Source organism: Neophocaena asiaeorientalis, unplaced genomic scaffold, assembly GCF_003031525.2.
Source record: "Neophocaena asiaeorientalis asiaeorientalis breed wild unplaced genomic scaffold, Neophocaena_asiaeorientalis_V1.1 scaffold348, whole genome shotgun sequence".
Taxonomy (NCBI): Eukaryota; Metazoa; Chordata; class Mammalia; order Artiodactyla; family Phocoenidae; genus Neophocaena; species Neophocaena asiaeorientalis.
The window spans coordinates 157,568-174,415 of NW_020172672.1; the positions used below are offsets into that span (position 1 = coordinate 157,568).

Consider the following 16,848-nt stretch of genomic DNA (forward strand, 5'->3'; position numbering starts at 1 on the left):
CTTTGTTGATATTAAATAGAAGCTGATATTGTTTTTAACTATTTAAAAATAATTTATTATTTACTATTATAGGACCCTTAGCGAGCACACTCTGAATTTTTTAGAATTCCAAATCAAAAATCAAGGATCTTATTTTTCCGTGGATCTAAGAGGATTAATGGTGATGTCCTTGGTCTAAGTTTTGGTAGGGACGGAAGATTACATAAGTGATCCTGGGCCAACTGAAAATATCTTTTATTGCCCTTCATGTTTATTTACATAGTAAATAAGGAGAAAAGAGGTAACATTCTAGATTTTAAAAGTCTATGGAAGTAAATCAAATTTTTATTGGATCCCGATTATTTTCTATTAATACATCTCAGTTAGATATTATTTTTTTTAATAGACTTAGCCTCTTCAACCCCTCTTTTCTTTTGTTTAGTAATTCCCTTTCCCCTCTCTTTTTCCTCCTCTTGCTTTTCTTCAGACTATTGGGAACTTTCTCGTGTTGCGGCATTTGCTGCTATCAGTCATGCCGGGAAAGTTTCTTGTGCACCAGAAAAGCTATCAGATGTTTTCCTGCAAGAGAGAAGAGAGAGAGGGAGAGAGAGAGAGAGAGAGAGAGAGAGAGAGAGAGAGAGAGAGAAGAGAGAGCTAGAGGAAGGAAGGGAGAGAAATGGTGTCTCGGGTCCCTGTGCTGGTGTTTTTCCTCCTTCAGGGAAGCTTCAGATACTGTTTGGCTCTGGCTCAGTTGCTCTATGGGTGTCACTGAAGAAGGGGGTCAGGGAGGGGAAGAAGGCAATTAAAACCTTGAACACTGTAAAGGCCCTTCTAATTAAGTGCTGAGGATGGAAAAATAAAATTCCTTCTTAGGTTTTATTTCTGTTCTCCCTTTAAAAGTCTGCTGAGGGATTGGAGCTCATGTCCCTTAGAAAAGTTAAAGTTCAAAATAACAGCCCTGGAAAGAAAACGTTTTTATGAACTTTTCAGATAAAGCCATCCTTATTTGATTCCCTTGGACCCCCTCGCCTCTATCCTCCTCCCCACGCTCACGGTCACTCCAGACTGAAGCACCCAGGACACAGTTCAAGTATCTAACTGCTCTGTTTCCTTTGTGCAGCTTGCTTTTGGTCCTTGCTGGGAAATGCTCTGAAAACTGAACCGGCCACAGAACACAAAGGCCGACCCATGTTGTCCCTCCTGGTAGCGTACTGTGTGATTTGTTCCCACTCCTGTTCAGGATTCATTAGTCGCTCAGTACAGAAAAGGTTGCTCCCCTGGAATAAAAGGAATGGGCCCAGCTCGGAGTTCTTTTTCTCCTTCTGCTGTGTTTTATTTGGGTGCACTCACAACCCCACACCTTCATTAGCGACCTGGTGCCGGTGGGGACGGGCACAGTGCTGAGACTAGTTTTGCTGGTTCCCTGGGGTGTATCGCAGATCTCAGAACTCAATAGCCTGCTATGAAAATAAAATACTGTGCTTCAGATGACCTCTGGATGGAAAAAAGCCATACGTCCCAATCTGCCAGGGCCTCTCAAATTGCCATCCTTGCCAAGAGCCCGTCCCACCCCCCAGCTTCCTCCCCTTCCTCTGAATGTGGCTCTTTTGGTAGCCTCTGTGTCAGGTAAATGTTTATGTGTGTGTGAAAATGCAGGCTTTGGGTGAAAATCTTTTGTATTTAAAGCACAGGTCAGGACAGTAGTTTCTTGTGAGAACTGTAGGCAGCAGATATTTGTGGGCTTTTATGCCCCAAGTGATATCATTTCAGATTTATATAGGAAGTTTGGGAAAGGGTGTGAAAACTTGGAGGTGCTATAGAAGACTGAGTTATATATTTATAATTCAAGTTGTTTTTCCTAACCTTCCAGAGTGACCCAGTTCTTGTCTCATTAAAAACCCAGTCACCTGGAGGACTCTCCCTGATATCAGAGCCACATGTGTTCGTGACCTTTATAATAAAATGTGACACTAACATGAACGGTGTCCATCAAACCTTTCTTTAAAGCACTTGGGGTACTCAAAGCATTGTGCCTTGTTCAACTTCCCATGTTAATATGCTATAATTCTTGGGAACTGATTACTGTACTTATTTTAAGGCAGTGTGGGAAAATAAAAATAAGGGACCTTTTGTTATTAAATGACCATTAGAGCCTTGAGTACAGCTCAACTTTCTTATCCTTTGATTGTTGTCACATCATCGCTGCAATAACAGGGTAAGATTTGCAGTTCTAATAAATTGTTCTAAATTCTTTTTGTTTGTTTGTTTGTTTTGTTTTCTTTTAGTTGCAGCAAGCAGGGACTACTCTTCATTGCTGTGCGCAGGCCTCTCATTGCGGTGGCTTCTCTTGTTGCGGAGCACGGGCTCTAGGTGCACGGGCTTCAGTAGTTGTGACTCGCGGGCTCTAGAGCGCAGGCTCAGTAGTTGTGGCACACGGGCTTAGTTGCTCTGCGGCATGTGGGATCTTCCCAGACCAGGGCTCGAACCCGCGTCCCCTGCATTGGCAGGCAGATTCTTAACCACTGTGCCACCAGGGGAGTCCAAATTGTTCTAAATTCTTTAAATCTCAAAGTTCATGGTTATTACATTTAAATGATAATATTCAGACTGTATGAGAGAGAATATTCAGTAATTTGAGAAAAATCCCCTTGGAGTCTACAGGAAAATAATATACATTTGCAAATGTGAGATGCTGTTTTTGTTTTGTACTTCAGGTTTGCAGACGTGCTATAATTTTCTACAGAAAGTTTTGGATAGACTCTTCGTTTCAAAAAATTATAGAGATAAGAGAGAAATATTTTCATAGTCTGGGTCTACACAATTTTATATTGCATAAAAAAGAAGCGGATTGTCCCTTCCTGCTACCGCAGACAGCAGTATAGGAACATCTTTGGACTCTCCAGGGTATGTACTCTGGGGTAGGATTGCAGGGTCATCAAGAATACACATTCTGAACATCCCTAAGTACTCCCAGATTGCTTCCTGGAAAGGCTGCACCTGTCTGTATCCCACCAACAGTAGACGAATGCTCCTGCTTCCCCACATCCTTGCCAAGATTTGCTATGTTTAGACTTTCTCATTTTTCCAAACTGATGGGTGTGAAGTGATATTTCATTTTAATTTACATTTCTCTGATTACTAATGAAGTTGAGCAGTTCTTTATATACTAGTTAGTTATTTGGCTTTTTACTATCATGACTTGATTTAAGGTTTCATGTTGATATAGACCTTAATTTTGAGTTTGGCAAATATATGCAAAAAATTATGTATATTTTAATTTTACAGTCTATGCTTTGAGGATCCAAGGCTACAGGGTTGCTCTCTGACACTTTTTTCTGTTAGCCACGTTACTTTTAAGCTTTAATTCATCTAAAGGTCACTTTTGAATATAGTGGCATTGTTTGAGATAGCAGATTCATACTTTGGAACACGATGCAGCGGTTTGGTATGAACTAAAGGGCCATACTGTATCATGGATGCAGTTTGAAGAGAGGCTTCAGTGAAAAACAAAAGAAAGCTATGGATGCATAGTACATTACCACTTATGAAAAAATTCAAACATGTATATACACAGGACAAAACTTTATGTTTTTCAAGTAAACAACCCGTATCCAAAGATAGAACCAGACAATTAAGTGTTTGCTTATATAGCAGTAGGAGAGAATGGGGATTAGAGATAAAGGGAAAAAACCAATAAATTAAAATAAACTCAAGAGAGGGGCCTTGCATAAGTAATAACAGTGTATTCTGGGCTGAGAAGTGTTATTAACCCAGTGGTTTGGGGATAGGGTGAATATAGTTTAGAGGGGTAACCAGGAAGTAGGTTAGGTGACTAGCCAAAAAAGGTTAATTGAAGGAAAATAAAAATAAAATATTTTAAGTGTTGTGATTCATAAGTAAGATGCCTGTAAGCAAGAAAAATGCTCTTAAATAACTACATCTGGTTGTGGGTTTTTGTTTTTGTTTTCTGTATTAGTTCTGTTGGTACTCTGTCCCATGCCCCCTCATTTATTTTATGTCTGCATACTCACTATACTAGCACTCTATATTTTTTATCTCATTTGTTCCTCATTACAACCTGCATACTATAGATAAAGGAAACAGACTCAGAAAGTGGAAGTGATTTTTCTAGGGTCATACAGCCATAAGTAACAGAACCAGGATTTGAAGCCAAGCATAACTCCAAAGCTGACTTCATTATATTTTTCATAGGCTATCTTCAAAATCCATATTTGTGTAGAGTGTGGTGTCTTCATTAGGCTCTTTAATTTTGAAAGAGGACATTAACCCTACCCTCTGCTCCCACTGTTGCTAAAAGAGGTGGACATCTTTAAGTTGCATCACAGAAAGTCTGTATTCAGATTCCTTTTAGACATTAGAACTTTGAACTCTGTTGTCCAGTTGCTCAAAAATCTGCTTGTAGAATATTGGTATTAAATCATGGGCCTTCAATGATGGCTGTTGTATCAAACAGTGGGATGAAATTGACTATTCTGTCAGTGATGGAATTTCTGAGGAGGCCTCGGTACACCACACCCCATCATCTTTAAGAGGACCTAGAGATAAAATTCCTCCCAGACCTCAGGGTCAGGAAACACTGATTCATTTTCTAAAAAAAAAAAAAATCTTGTGGCCACTATGAATCTTATATTTGATTATATTTTCTTCTTTAAGTGGGTTAGAGCCAAATTTGTAGATCATTTCTAATAGCTGTGGGGGAATAAACAATATGCATTTGTGTGCTAATCATACCTCTAGCATTATTTTCCTGTGTTCCTCTTTGATTTCGTGTTTCTTATTTGTTTGTATTGAGCGTATTTTCATAAACTGTCACAAATCATTTCATTGGTGCCAAAAATATATAATATCATGCGTAAGTTTTCCTAACTTGACAGTACTATCACATTCCTGCTAGGAAATGTCATGTGTACACGTTCATCTTTCTCATTTGTTTCCTCCATTCTTTCATCTCCTTCTAATTTTCCATTGTTTATTACAGATTTCTCCCTTGATTAACAGACTAGTTAGAATTTCAGTGGTGGTTTTTCATTGTTGACTGTCAACATAGTTATTTTTTTAGACAAATTAATCTTGTAATTTGTACTTCTCGAAGTCCGTGTTTTTAGTAAAAGTATAAATTTTTATGAAAACATAAATAAATTTAACTAATTTGATTTTTTTCATCTGAGGATAAGAGAAGGGTAGTTTAGAATCTCAGAGGAGTACTATTATAGAAGGTTTTGAGAGTTTATATAGAGAACAGAATGATTTTTTTCAGCTTGTTCTCATGAGGGCAATGAATTCCCTGTCTATTGCCTAATGGACATCTCTAATTGGATGTTCAACTGCTATTTCAGATTGCCTGAAACTTCACATATAATTCCCCTCCCCAATAAAGTTACCTTCACCATTTCCCCCTCCCCATTCCCCATTCCATTTCCTAATTTGGTGACTGGTGTTACTCTGTACCTCGTCACGCAAATCATATACATGTGGCAGTCGTATTAGACTCCTCTAATCAGTCACTCAGTTCTTTATGTTTACCTACTACACAGCTTTTAAGCTGGCCCTTTTCCAGGCCCATTGCTTTTTACCGATTCCAATACCTTGCACATAGCCTTTCCTAAGCAGGCATTCCAAATTTTTGGTTGAAGAAATGGATGAATGAATTTGGGAATGAATTGTCTTCATTTCATTGCTTCTGTCTGGACTACTGCCTTCTTGCCTCTATCCTGGCCCCTCCTAATGTCATCAGAGTGATATTCCTAAAATGCAAATCAAATCCTGTCACTCTTCTGTTTAAAACCTTCAGTGACTCCTTCCAGCTTCCAGGTTTAGGTTTGCTTTAGTATCAAGGCCCTTCATGCTAAGTCCCCTGCATCTTTTTTTTTTTCCATTTTATTTTATTTTTTATACAACAGGTTCTTATTAATCATCAATTTTATACACATCAGTGTATACATGTCACTCCCAATCTCCCAATTCATCACACCCCCACCCCCACCGGCGCTTTCCCCCCTTGGTATCCATATGTTTGTTCTCTACATCTGTGTCTCAATTTCTGCCCTGCAAACTGGTTCATCTGTACCATTTTTCTAGGTTCCACATATATGCGTTAATATACGATATTTGTTTTTCTCTTTCTGACTTACTTCACTCTGTATGACAGTCTCTAGATCCATCCAGGTCCAACAAATGACCCAATTTTGTTTCCTTTTATGGCTGAGTAATATTCCATTGTATATATGTACCACATCTTCTTTACCCATTCGGCTGTCGATGGGCATTTAGGTTGCTTCCGTGACCTGGCTGTTGTAAATAGTGCTGCAATGAACATTGGGGTGCATGTGTCTTTTTGAATTATGGTTTTCTCTGGGTATATGCCCAGTAGTGGGATTGCTGGATCATATGGTAATTCTATTTTTAGTTTTTTAAGGAACCTCCATACTGTTCTCCACAGTGGCTGTATCAACTAGGTATTTTATTCTTTTTGTTGCAGTGGTAAATGGGAGTGTTGCCTTAATTTCCCTTTCAGAGTTTTCATCATTAGTGTATAGGCATGCAAGAGATTTCTGTGCATTAATTTTGTATCCTGCAACTTTACCAAATTCATTGATTAGCTCTAGTAGTTTTCTGGTGGCATCTCTAGGATTCTCTATGTATCATGTCATCTGCAAACAATGACAATTTTACTTCTTCTTTTCCAATTTGTATTCTTTTTATTTCTGTTTCTTCTCTGATTGCTGTGGCTAGGACTTCCAAAGCTATGTTGAATAATAGTGGTGAGAGTGGACATCCTTGTCTTGTTCCTGATCTTAGAGGAAATGCTTTCAATTTTTCACCATGGAGAATGATGTTTGCTGTGGGTCTGTCATATATGGCCTTTATGATGTTGAGGTGGGTTCCCTCTATGCCCACTTTCTGGAGAGTTTTTATCATACATGGGTGTTGAATTTTGTCAGAAGCTTCTTCTGCATCTATTGAGATGATCATATGGTTTTTATTCTTCAATTTGTTAATAAGGTGTATCACATTGATTGATTTGCGTATATTGAAGAATCCTTGCATCCCTGGGATAAATCCCACTTGATCATGGTGATCATCCCACATGATCCTTTAATGTGTTGTTACCTCCTGCATTTCTCTCTACTGACCTTGTAGTTTCATCATGTGACTGCGTGTTCCATCTCCTCCCACATGCTCTTCATTCTGCAGAGCCTAACTATAGGTTCCCTGGAGAACTTGACTGATTTTGCCAGTCTGAATTAGATGTTTTTTCTCATTGCCCTCATATTCCTTTATGCACAGCACATGGCACATCCTACATTAAACTGTTATCATGACTTCCTTTTCTAGGGGCCTTTTCTTAACATGGGCTCTTTACTCCTAGACAGTGTCCAACATTTAGTGAATAACCAGTAATTGCCTGACTGACTGACTGAATATGCAATAGAATAAGTCTGTAGGTTATCATCCAATCTAACCATTTATTCAGAACTGTTTATAGAGCACTTACTACGTATCAGATATTGAGAGGCTGGGGATACTGCAGTGAACAGTCCCTACATAGTCAATTATAAAATTAGCAAATAGATGTACAGTGTTGGGTAGTGTTAAGTGTTATAAGGAAAATGAAGAGGGATATGGAGATTCTAGAGCCTACCGTCAAGCAAGGCATGTCTAGAGAGGAAACCTTTGAGCAGAGACCTGAATGAAGAGAGAGGAACCATGTGGCTCTGGTGGTGGTGTGGGGAAGGGTGGTTCTAGGCAGAGAGAATAACATTTGTGAGTACCTGGCCCTGTTCTAGGGGCCCTGGGGACAACAGTGAACAGCACTGTTAAACGTCAGCACTGTTTATTGTTTAACTGTCCAGTCTATTCTTTTTCAGTGTTACATATCATACCTTTCTTTAATTGCTTGATTTTCTGAAATTGAAAAAAATCCCACCATGGGAAAGTCCCTTTGTTCTCCCTAACTGCTTGTCACTTCCTACTCTTTTCTCCAGAAGGAGAACCCCTAGATTTTTATTATTTTGGAGCTCCTAACACAGCAGGATACTGATTCAGGGGACAAATCCTCAACCTAGCCATATTTAATCATGGTGTTCAGGGTTGTGTGAAAGTGTCTTAGATTTTTCTGTCTTTGAGTTGACACGAATTGTGGATGTACATAAAATGCCCTTACTGTAACCTACAGTAGATACTACCATTTCCTTTGTCCAGACCCCCAGTGTAGCCCACAGTCCTGGATAAAGCATTTTTAGATCCTTTTGCCTAAGACAAGAAATCACAATTTTAAAAAAATTGAAGTATGGGTGGTTTACAATGTTATGTTAGTTTCAGGTGTACAACACAGTTCACTATTTTTATAAATTGTATTCCATTTAGAATTATTACAAAATAATGAGTATATTTCCCTGTACTGTACAGTATATCTTTGTTGCTTATTTATTTTATACATAGTAGTTTGTCTCGTAATCCCATACTGCTATCTCGCCCCTCCCCACTTCCCTCTCCTCACTGGTAACCCCAAGTTTGTTCTCCGTATCTAAGACATCACAATTTTGGGTGTTATTCCTTACTTTGTGACCTGCTTCCTGTGTAAGTTAAGTCTGCTCTGTGGCAGTTTCGCATATGTAAGCAGGGCACCCTTGCAGTTAAGTTGTAAAAAAATCTCTCTTTAAATAAGTCTCCATGCCTTTAAAGAATAGGAGCTCCAGAAACATAGAGTCCAAAGAGAAAAAAAGAAAGAACATTCCAAAGAAAACTGTGTAAATTTGCAAATTTGTTGTCCCCTGGTGGCAGCTGACAGGTGGAATGACAACCCCACCAAATAACACGAGGGCCATTGTGATAGGAGGGAACTTAATACTGTTATTGTTCCGCTTGGATGCAGTTTGTGTGAGGCTGTGCCAGCTCTTGTATTGAGAACGCCCAATCGAGCGGAAGAGTTTTTGGTTTCTGCGTTTAGAGCTGCCCAACAACTGAGGAAAACCGATTAAATCTGGAAGGTGGCAGCTCACTCGACAGGCTTCTCCGGGCACCCTTGAGGAGAGTCAAAGATAAATAAATACCACGTTTTACGAGAGGAGTGTGAGGTGAGAGGGAGTGCCTGGACAGGAGCTAAAATTTCACAGGGTGGGAGACGTTCTTACTGACTTTCTTCCTGATCACACTCTTGTCTCATGACCTCGTTCATGCGTGGATTAGAGCCGGCCCTTGTAAACATGTGTGAGTTTGATAGGAAGGAAGGAGATAGAAGTGTATTCGTAACTACCTCAACTGTAGAGGCAAAGTGATCAAATACAAATTTCTTTAAAAAATGCCTTTCAAAACTATTTTATAAATCATATTGGATGATCGTTTGCCTGTGGGATATGTAAAAACTCTGGCCTGTCACCCAAAAGTTTATTTTTGAAAGTCTGTAATTTTTTTCAGGAAAAGTTCATGGGCTTTCAATATGGCCCGTGTTCCAAGTTCAGTATATTACGTCAAGGCCAGGTGGTACTCAGCTTCTCTGTTTACTGGGTTTGGACTCTTGTCCCTCATCCCTCCATTGTGCCTTACTTTTTTTTTTTTTTTTATTATATCTTTATGAATAATTTTTACTTGAGTTTGACCTACCTCAGAGGGGCTATGGATATTTAATTGGCTAAAAATAATTCATAGACCTGTAAGCTTTAGAGATCATTTGGCCCACCCCTGCCATTTTGTAAAGAGGAAATGGAAGCCCAGAGAAGTCAAGTGGCTTGCTTAGAGACCGTCAGATGGCAAGTAAATACGCAAGGACTCCACCCAGATCCTGACCGCACCCCCGCTCCTTTTTTTTTCCTGTGTCGGTGCATGAGCTGCTTAGAGTTCAGTATTACATACAGTGGAGAGAACTATAGCAGTTTACTTTATTGATTTATATAGAATAATTAATGAAATAATTGAATGAATTTTCATATAATTCAAAACCTCATATTCAATCTCTTTTTTCCATCAAACCTTTTCCGAGAGCAAATAGAAAATAGATGACCATGTTAAGATTCAATTTGTTGTGTTTCTCTTCAAGGGATGGCTGGCATTTGTCAGTATTAGTCGCCAGTACCACTAGTTATCAGCATTAGTTCTGGCTAGCCTGGCCCATCCTCCTTCTGTCTTTGTTTTAGGGAATAGAACTCACCCAGTCACAATTTTCAGAAGGGCGGAGGTAACCTCCTTCAGTGCAACCATAGTACTGTTTATGTTGGAGACAAATCCCAGAAGCTCAAGGTAACAACGTACGCAGAGTGAGAGAGTATATCCAGGAGATTTTTATTTGGCATTTTTACTGCTAACAGTCTACAGAAGTTTTAGTATTTAGTGCCAGGTCAGGCTTAAGGGGCAGTTTCTATTTCTGTGTGATTTTGAAAGGTACAAAGAATCAGCAAAAAGATCATATAATAGATAATAGACAATGGAGATTCTGGCTTCTATAGAAACTTTCAGAGATATGCAGGAAGGCAAACAGCTGCTTCTATTTTGTTGTTGTTGTTTTAATTAAAGGAACTCAAGAAACACAGTGTATTTTTTGGTTCTTTGAGCAAGGCATTTGTTTGCAAAACCCTTGGAAACCCACCCCCCTCCCCAAACCTATAAATACTTTTGTGACAGATTAAAAAGGCAGGTAAACTGAGAAACAAAGCACTTAGAAGATAGGCCTAGGGTCACACACACAGTGTGACCAAAACCGAATTCTGTGTCTTAAAACTCAGTTATCTAATCTCCCCACTCCACTGCGTATTCTGCTAGCAGTCATTCAGTAAAGTACTTTTCAACACTGTGGAGTCTTGCTATAAACACAGTGGCTTTGGAACAGGGTTATCTCTAGACTGTTGACATCATGTCTCTGCTCACATACCAATTGGGTGAATATTGGCCCACATGATTCTTGTAAGTGGATTACAAGGAATCCATGATAGATTTCATTCACTTCTGATGAAACCAAGAACTTTGCCTCTCCAGCGCCTTGATGAGATATCGTTATTTGTTTATTACTCAGGGTGCAGGTAGGGGCTCTCGGAAGTCTAGGGCTTTCAACTGAGAAAATCAAATCCATCATTTTACTGAGCTTACACAGTAAAGGAGTTAGCTAAATTCGTAAGGTTTACACTTTATTTTTACATGTTTACTTAAGGCTACAGATATGAATAGGGCTGTTGAGTCTGCCCAGGAGGCAGAACCGTTGTTTTGGATGAAACTAAATGAAATCCTCCTGATGCAGTAAAAGGTTGAAACAGTGGGAAAGACTTTAAGTTTGTGCCTTCTTCACCTTTAAACGCCAGGAATTTTTTCCCCCCATTTGAGAAAGATGTTCTAAGGTCTAGTAGGAATAGCAATATCTTTAAAATTGCAAGGAACCAAATACCAGAGCTTCCAAGTGCTAAAAATTAGGAACAGCTCTGGCAGTTAACTAACTTTGCACAAGTTACCTAATTGAGTTTGTTTCCTGAACTCTAAAACAAGGATAAATGCTCTTCAGGTAAATGCTCTTCATAGTTGCTTCAAGCTCCTAGGTTCTCTAATTACTGTGTTATAGTCATGCACTGATAATAAAAAAAATTTAGATATGTACATAATTTTATTTTGCAGTAAAGAAGATGGTTTATGTTTGTCAATAGTAGACTTGAAATTTCTTTTGCGTATGTATGATTGGTTATACATGGCCGACGAATGGAAACTTTCAGGTTGTTAATAAGAAATGGTTAACAATGGTTTCTTCTGGGGAGCAGGGCTATGGGTTTGCGGGTAAGAGAGGAAGAATTTTACATTTATTTTATACTTTCGTTTGCTAACTTTTTTTTTTTTTTTTTACTAAATCCATGCATGGTTTAAGTTTTTTTAAATTAGCCTTATTATTTTTCAAAAGACAAAAGGAAGACTTTCAAATCATCAGAGAATGTTTACCAGAATAATAATATCTGGAATTTAATTTCAGACTCCAAATATTTTATTTAACCTTAAAGTATTATTTGAAATTATAAGTAAACTTTTTGCTTTTATTAAAGGTCTTTTAAATCCTATCTATCCATGAGAGCAGCTACTTTTGTGTGATGAAACAAGCAGCCTTTTAAAAGCATAGAGGCAAGGTTTAGCAGTGTTAATGACAGGATTATAAAGCTTCTATTTATTTGGTCCTTTGAAGATCTTATTCTTTATCCTATCTGTAACAGTTTCTAGAATTATCTTCGTTTGATTTGCAGCTATGGGAATGAAATAGAGGTGGGAAAAAAAATTGGTTTTCAAACCAATTAGTAATGATGAGTGCCAAGTTTAGAGTGTCTCATGTCTTAAATGTCTTAAATGCAAAACAGTAGCTCTCTCTTAATCCTCTTACAAGATAAAACTACAGGAAATGAAAAAGGCTGTTGAAACATTAGAAGGCATTTTTAGAAGCTGCATATGGCAACTGGACTTGAATTTTGGTTTGAACATTGGTTTTTGTCTTCTTTTCCTATTTTTACAGATGCTTCTATGAACTTTTGAGAAACCATAAGAACCCAGAAACCAGATGTTTCTAGCCTGGCATACTTGTGGGGTTCCTTTTCTTTTTATCTTTTCTACTTTTTTTCTTTTTGAAAAAAAATGAACTTTACAGAAAATGAGAACCTAAAGGAACATTCCATTCTATTTTTGAAAAATTGGAGTACCTTCTTAGCACTGTTAATATATTTATATTATTATAATCAGTATAATATAGACATGGTAGGTTTTTTATTTTCAGTTGTTCTGTCAAACCTTGAACATTTCCCCCTATCTGGATCAATGTTTTCTAGCCTTACCCAGATTTAACAGTAGCAAGTACAGCGGTCCCTTTGTATCCTAGGGAGATTGGTTCCAGGACCCCCATGGATACCAAAATCCAAGGATGGTCAGGTCCCTTGTATAAAATGGCATACACTTTGTATATAACCTATGCACATCCTCCCGTATACTTTAAATTATCTCTAGATTACTTCTGATACCTAATACAATGTAAATGCTATTATATAGTTGCAACTACAATGTAAACAGTTGCCAGTTCTTGGCAAATTCAAGTTTTGCTTTATGGAACTTTCTGGATTCTTTTCAAATATTTTCAGTGCCCTATTAGTTGAATCCAAGGACACGGAACTTCTGATATCAAACGTGCTGATGTGGAGGACTGACCGTAAGCAAAAGTTAAAGATGAACTGCCACACTGGAGTTGTTTTTGTTTTTGTTTTGTGGTACGTGGGCCTCTCACTGTTGTGGCCTCTCCCGTTGCAGAGCACAGGCTCCGGATGGGCAGGCTCAGCGGCCATGGCTCACGGGCCTAGGTGCTCCGCAGCATGTGGGATCTTCCCGGACCGGGGCACGAACCCGTGTCCCCTGCATCGACAGGCAGACTGTCAACCACTGCGCCACCAGGGAAGCCCTGCATTGTAGTTGTTAAAGTTTACTTTTGTTCTTATCAGATTTGCATTGCCTCTGGCTAAATTTATTTGTATTTCCACTTCTTTTAGGTTTTGGTACCATTATGATTTGGTTTACTTATTACTTCATTGGTGCATTAAGTTATTTTTGCTCATGTCGATAATCTCGTGGTAATGATGATAATAACTATTGTTGCTATTTATTAAGCCCTTATTTTTGCTAGATACTACTTAAGACATTTTGTTCATTTATTTTGCAAATATTTATGCCCCAGGCATTAATCTAGGGGCTACTGATATAGTAGTGATTAAGACAAAAAAAGCCCTTAAGAAGGTAATGTATCATATATTGTTTCTAATCTACATAAAATTGTACAAGGTAGATATTGTCTTAATTTTATAAATGAGAAAGACAAAGCTAGAGAAGGAAAACAAATTTTCCAGCATTCTATAACCTATAAGTGACCACGTTTTAGTGTGAACCTGTCTTATTTGATTCCAGTTTGCATTATGCTCCATGCTACTGCCTCATGATAACCAGCACTATTTCCTTCTTCATTAAAGATGTTTATAAACATCCAGCATTGGTGTGAACATGCTTGATTATAGACATAATTATTCCTTTTTAACCTTGGTGCTTCAAGAAAGCTAGAAGAGACACTCAAACCCAATACTTTAAGCATCAAAAAGCGTACAATACTTAGGAATAAATTTAACCAAAAAAATTATAAGATTTTTACACTGAAAGCTACAAAACATTGCAGAAAGAAATGAAAGAAGCCTAAACAATGGAAAGATATCTCATGTTTATGGATTAGAAGACTCAATAGTTAAGATGGAAATATTCCACAAATTGTTTTACAAATTTAATACAATTTCTATGAAAACCTCAACTGATCCTAAAATTCATTTTGACTCAAAATAGCCAAAATAATCTTAAAAAGAAAAACAAAGTTGGAAGACTCAACTTTCTAACTTCAGAACTTAATCAGAAAGCTATAGTAATCCAGATAACGTGGTGCTGGCATAAGATAGAAGTATAGATCAGTGGATTAAACTTAAGAAAATAGATTAGTGGTTGCTAGGGTCTAGATAGAAAGAAAAATGGGGAGCGACTACTAATGAGTTTTTTTGGGAGGTAATGAAAATGTTTTGGACTTAGGTATTGATGATGGTGGCACAACTCTGTGAGTATACTAAAAAACACTGAATTGTAAAAGAGTAAATTTTATGGTATGTGAGTTATTTCTCAATAAAACTGTTACATGTATTTTTTTTAAAAAACCTGTTGCTTTGGTTGGGAGTTTGGACTCAATTTGGATTATCTGTTTGTGTTTGGTTATTTCGATTTGAGTATAGTGTAATCTAGACTTTTATTATCCATGAGGACCTTCAATCTACTTTGTCTGGTGTCTTACTTTATACCAGCTAGCCGTATTATGTATAGGCAAAAACTGATACAGAACGATATGATGCCATTTTTGTTTATACTTCCTTCTTGATCCCTTTTTAAAAAACCTTAATGTTATATTATTTTTCAAACCAAAAGTGGCATATTGTTGTAATTACATCGCTTGGAAACATGTTTATTTTCGGGATTTGACTTAGAAACTGCTTTTACTGCTTTCGCTGTTATTCATGGCACTTGATGGCCACACACTTGAAATGCTCCCTGGCCAGAACACAAGAGTCTTGGGGGATCAGTGTAGAAATGATTCATGGTTTGATAAAATGCAGGCAGGTGGAATACGACTTTTATAATGTGGCTGTGAGCCCAGCTTATGGTATGAATTTGTACATGTCTCTCTCTTTTGTAAACATGGAATTGAAGTAGGTTTGATTTCTTGAATGTTCTGGCATGGTGCTGGTGAGAAGTGTGAGTGTCCTACCCAGAGCATTCTGTAACAGGAAGCAAAGTTTTCTGAGAGAAATAAGGAGCCTGATAGAAAGAGAAGAAAAATTTTTGCTGGGGGACAGTTCTTTTCATTGATAGTCCCAATGCATTTCCGCAGGGTGTGTCTGGGGATCCTCTGCTGTAGTTGCTAGATAATATTTCCTCTTTTGCAGGGTGATTGGATAAAGAAACCAGTGATTTGGGGCCTGGAGTGTAGACAGCAAGGAGCCATGGTTCTGAATGTGGTGTCTGGCCCAGGCATACTTGTTGGTGATGGTAATGTAAGCTGGACTGGAAAGAGTGGGCGGCAGTACTTGATAACAGGAGGCACTGGCATCACCAATTTCATTTCTGGTCTTCCCTTTTAAAATAGATTGTGTTTTAGCCTCTTGTCAAATTGAGTGCTGAGTATCCCTGTGGCCATAGCCTGCCTGCCAAGTCATTGGCATACATGGAAAGAATTCTGTAAAGCTTCAGTTGCCAGCTGCATTTGAATTGGTAATTTTAATCAGCTCTTTCATACATTGGTCCTACCCATCAGCAACTTTCCCTCTTTGCCCTTTAGTCTTTCTGCCCAATTCAAGTGATAGCAACCTCCAAATTTAGCTCCCTTAATTCCTGACTAACCTTATAGTTATTGCTTTCAGTGGTACCATGGACAGTTGGCATATTTTTTAAAAATTTTTTTATTTTCTATTTTTCGAAGCAGTTTTGAACCTTGATTAATAGTGATCCATTTTGCTTAAACTAGAATAGATCATTCAACTTTTAAAGGTGGCAGGAGTGGGTTCCTTAAATAATGACTATTTGTTCACCTAAATTTCTAAACAAATATATGGTTTCATGCTAAAAATGCATTTTAGTTATTACATCATCTTGGTGTTAAATGGAATCTTGAGATATCATCCACCCTCTTCTTCTTAACGGAATGCTTTAGCTAAAAGCACCCTAAGAAATTAACAATCTTAATTTTAAAAACCTCTTAAAAGAGATAACTCATTCCAAAGTTTACGGGTTTTCACAATCAGGGGAATTGTGCTTTAAAATTTTTTAAATTGCTTTCCTTAAGCAATGTTAATTCAGTTTTCTCACTTTTTCCTATTATCATGTCAGGTAGATTTTGAATATGTTCACCCTCAATCTGAAGCAAGTCATTCTTCTCTACTTTACACTAAATATTTCTCTCCCAAATAGGGAAAAACATCTCTTAGACAAGTGGCTTCATAGTCACCCCTGAGTTATATCTCCCTTGAGTTCAAGTTGTGCTTGAATTGAACATAGATGTCTGATTTTACTACCCGGAGAGATGCTGACACTTAAGTATTATTAATAGGTTGGAGTCTCCGAAGTCCAAATTCTGCTGAAGTTCATAACTAGACATCTGCCATTCCCAAGAGCCATTACATTCAGGAGCTACTGAGAAATTGGAAAAGTAAGTTTAGTGTGTCTTCTGTGAAAGGTGGAAGTTTAAGGTGGAGCAGAGCTGTGCACAAGGGGCAGCAGGGCTGTTCTTTGAGGCTCCCTTTTTTTTTTTTGCGGTACGCGGGCCTCTCACTG

The 16,848-nt window shown here is 38.0% G+C and overlaps 1 protein-coding gene across 1 annotated transcript in view; it reads left to right on the top strand.

Moving 5' to 3' along the window:
* Positions 1 to 8,937: 8,937 nt before the first annotated feature.
* RAD51B (RAD51 paralog B) overlaps positions 8,938 to 16,848 on the top strand; it is a 361,088-nt gene continuing 353,177 nt past the window's right edge. The window contains exons 1-2 of the mRNA XM_024739643.1: positions 8,938 to 9,077; positions 15,465 to 15,572. Coding sequence (XP_024595411.1) covers positions 15,522 to 15,572 — 51 coding nt within the window. The 5' untranslated portion in view covers positions 8,938 to 9,077; positions 15,465 to 15,521. The remainder of the gene's footprint in view (positions 9,078 to 15,464; positions 15,573 to 16,848) is intronic.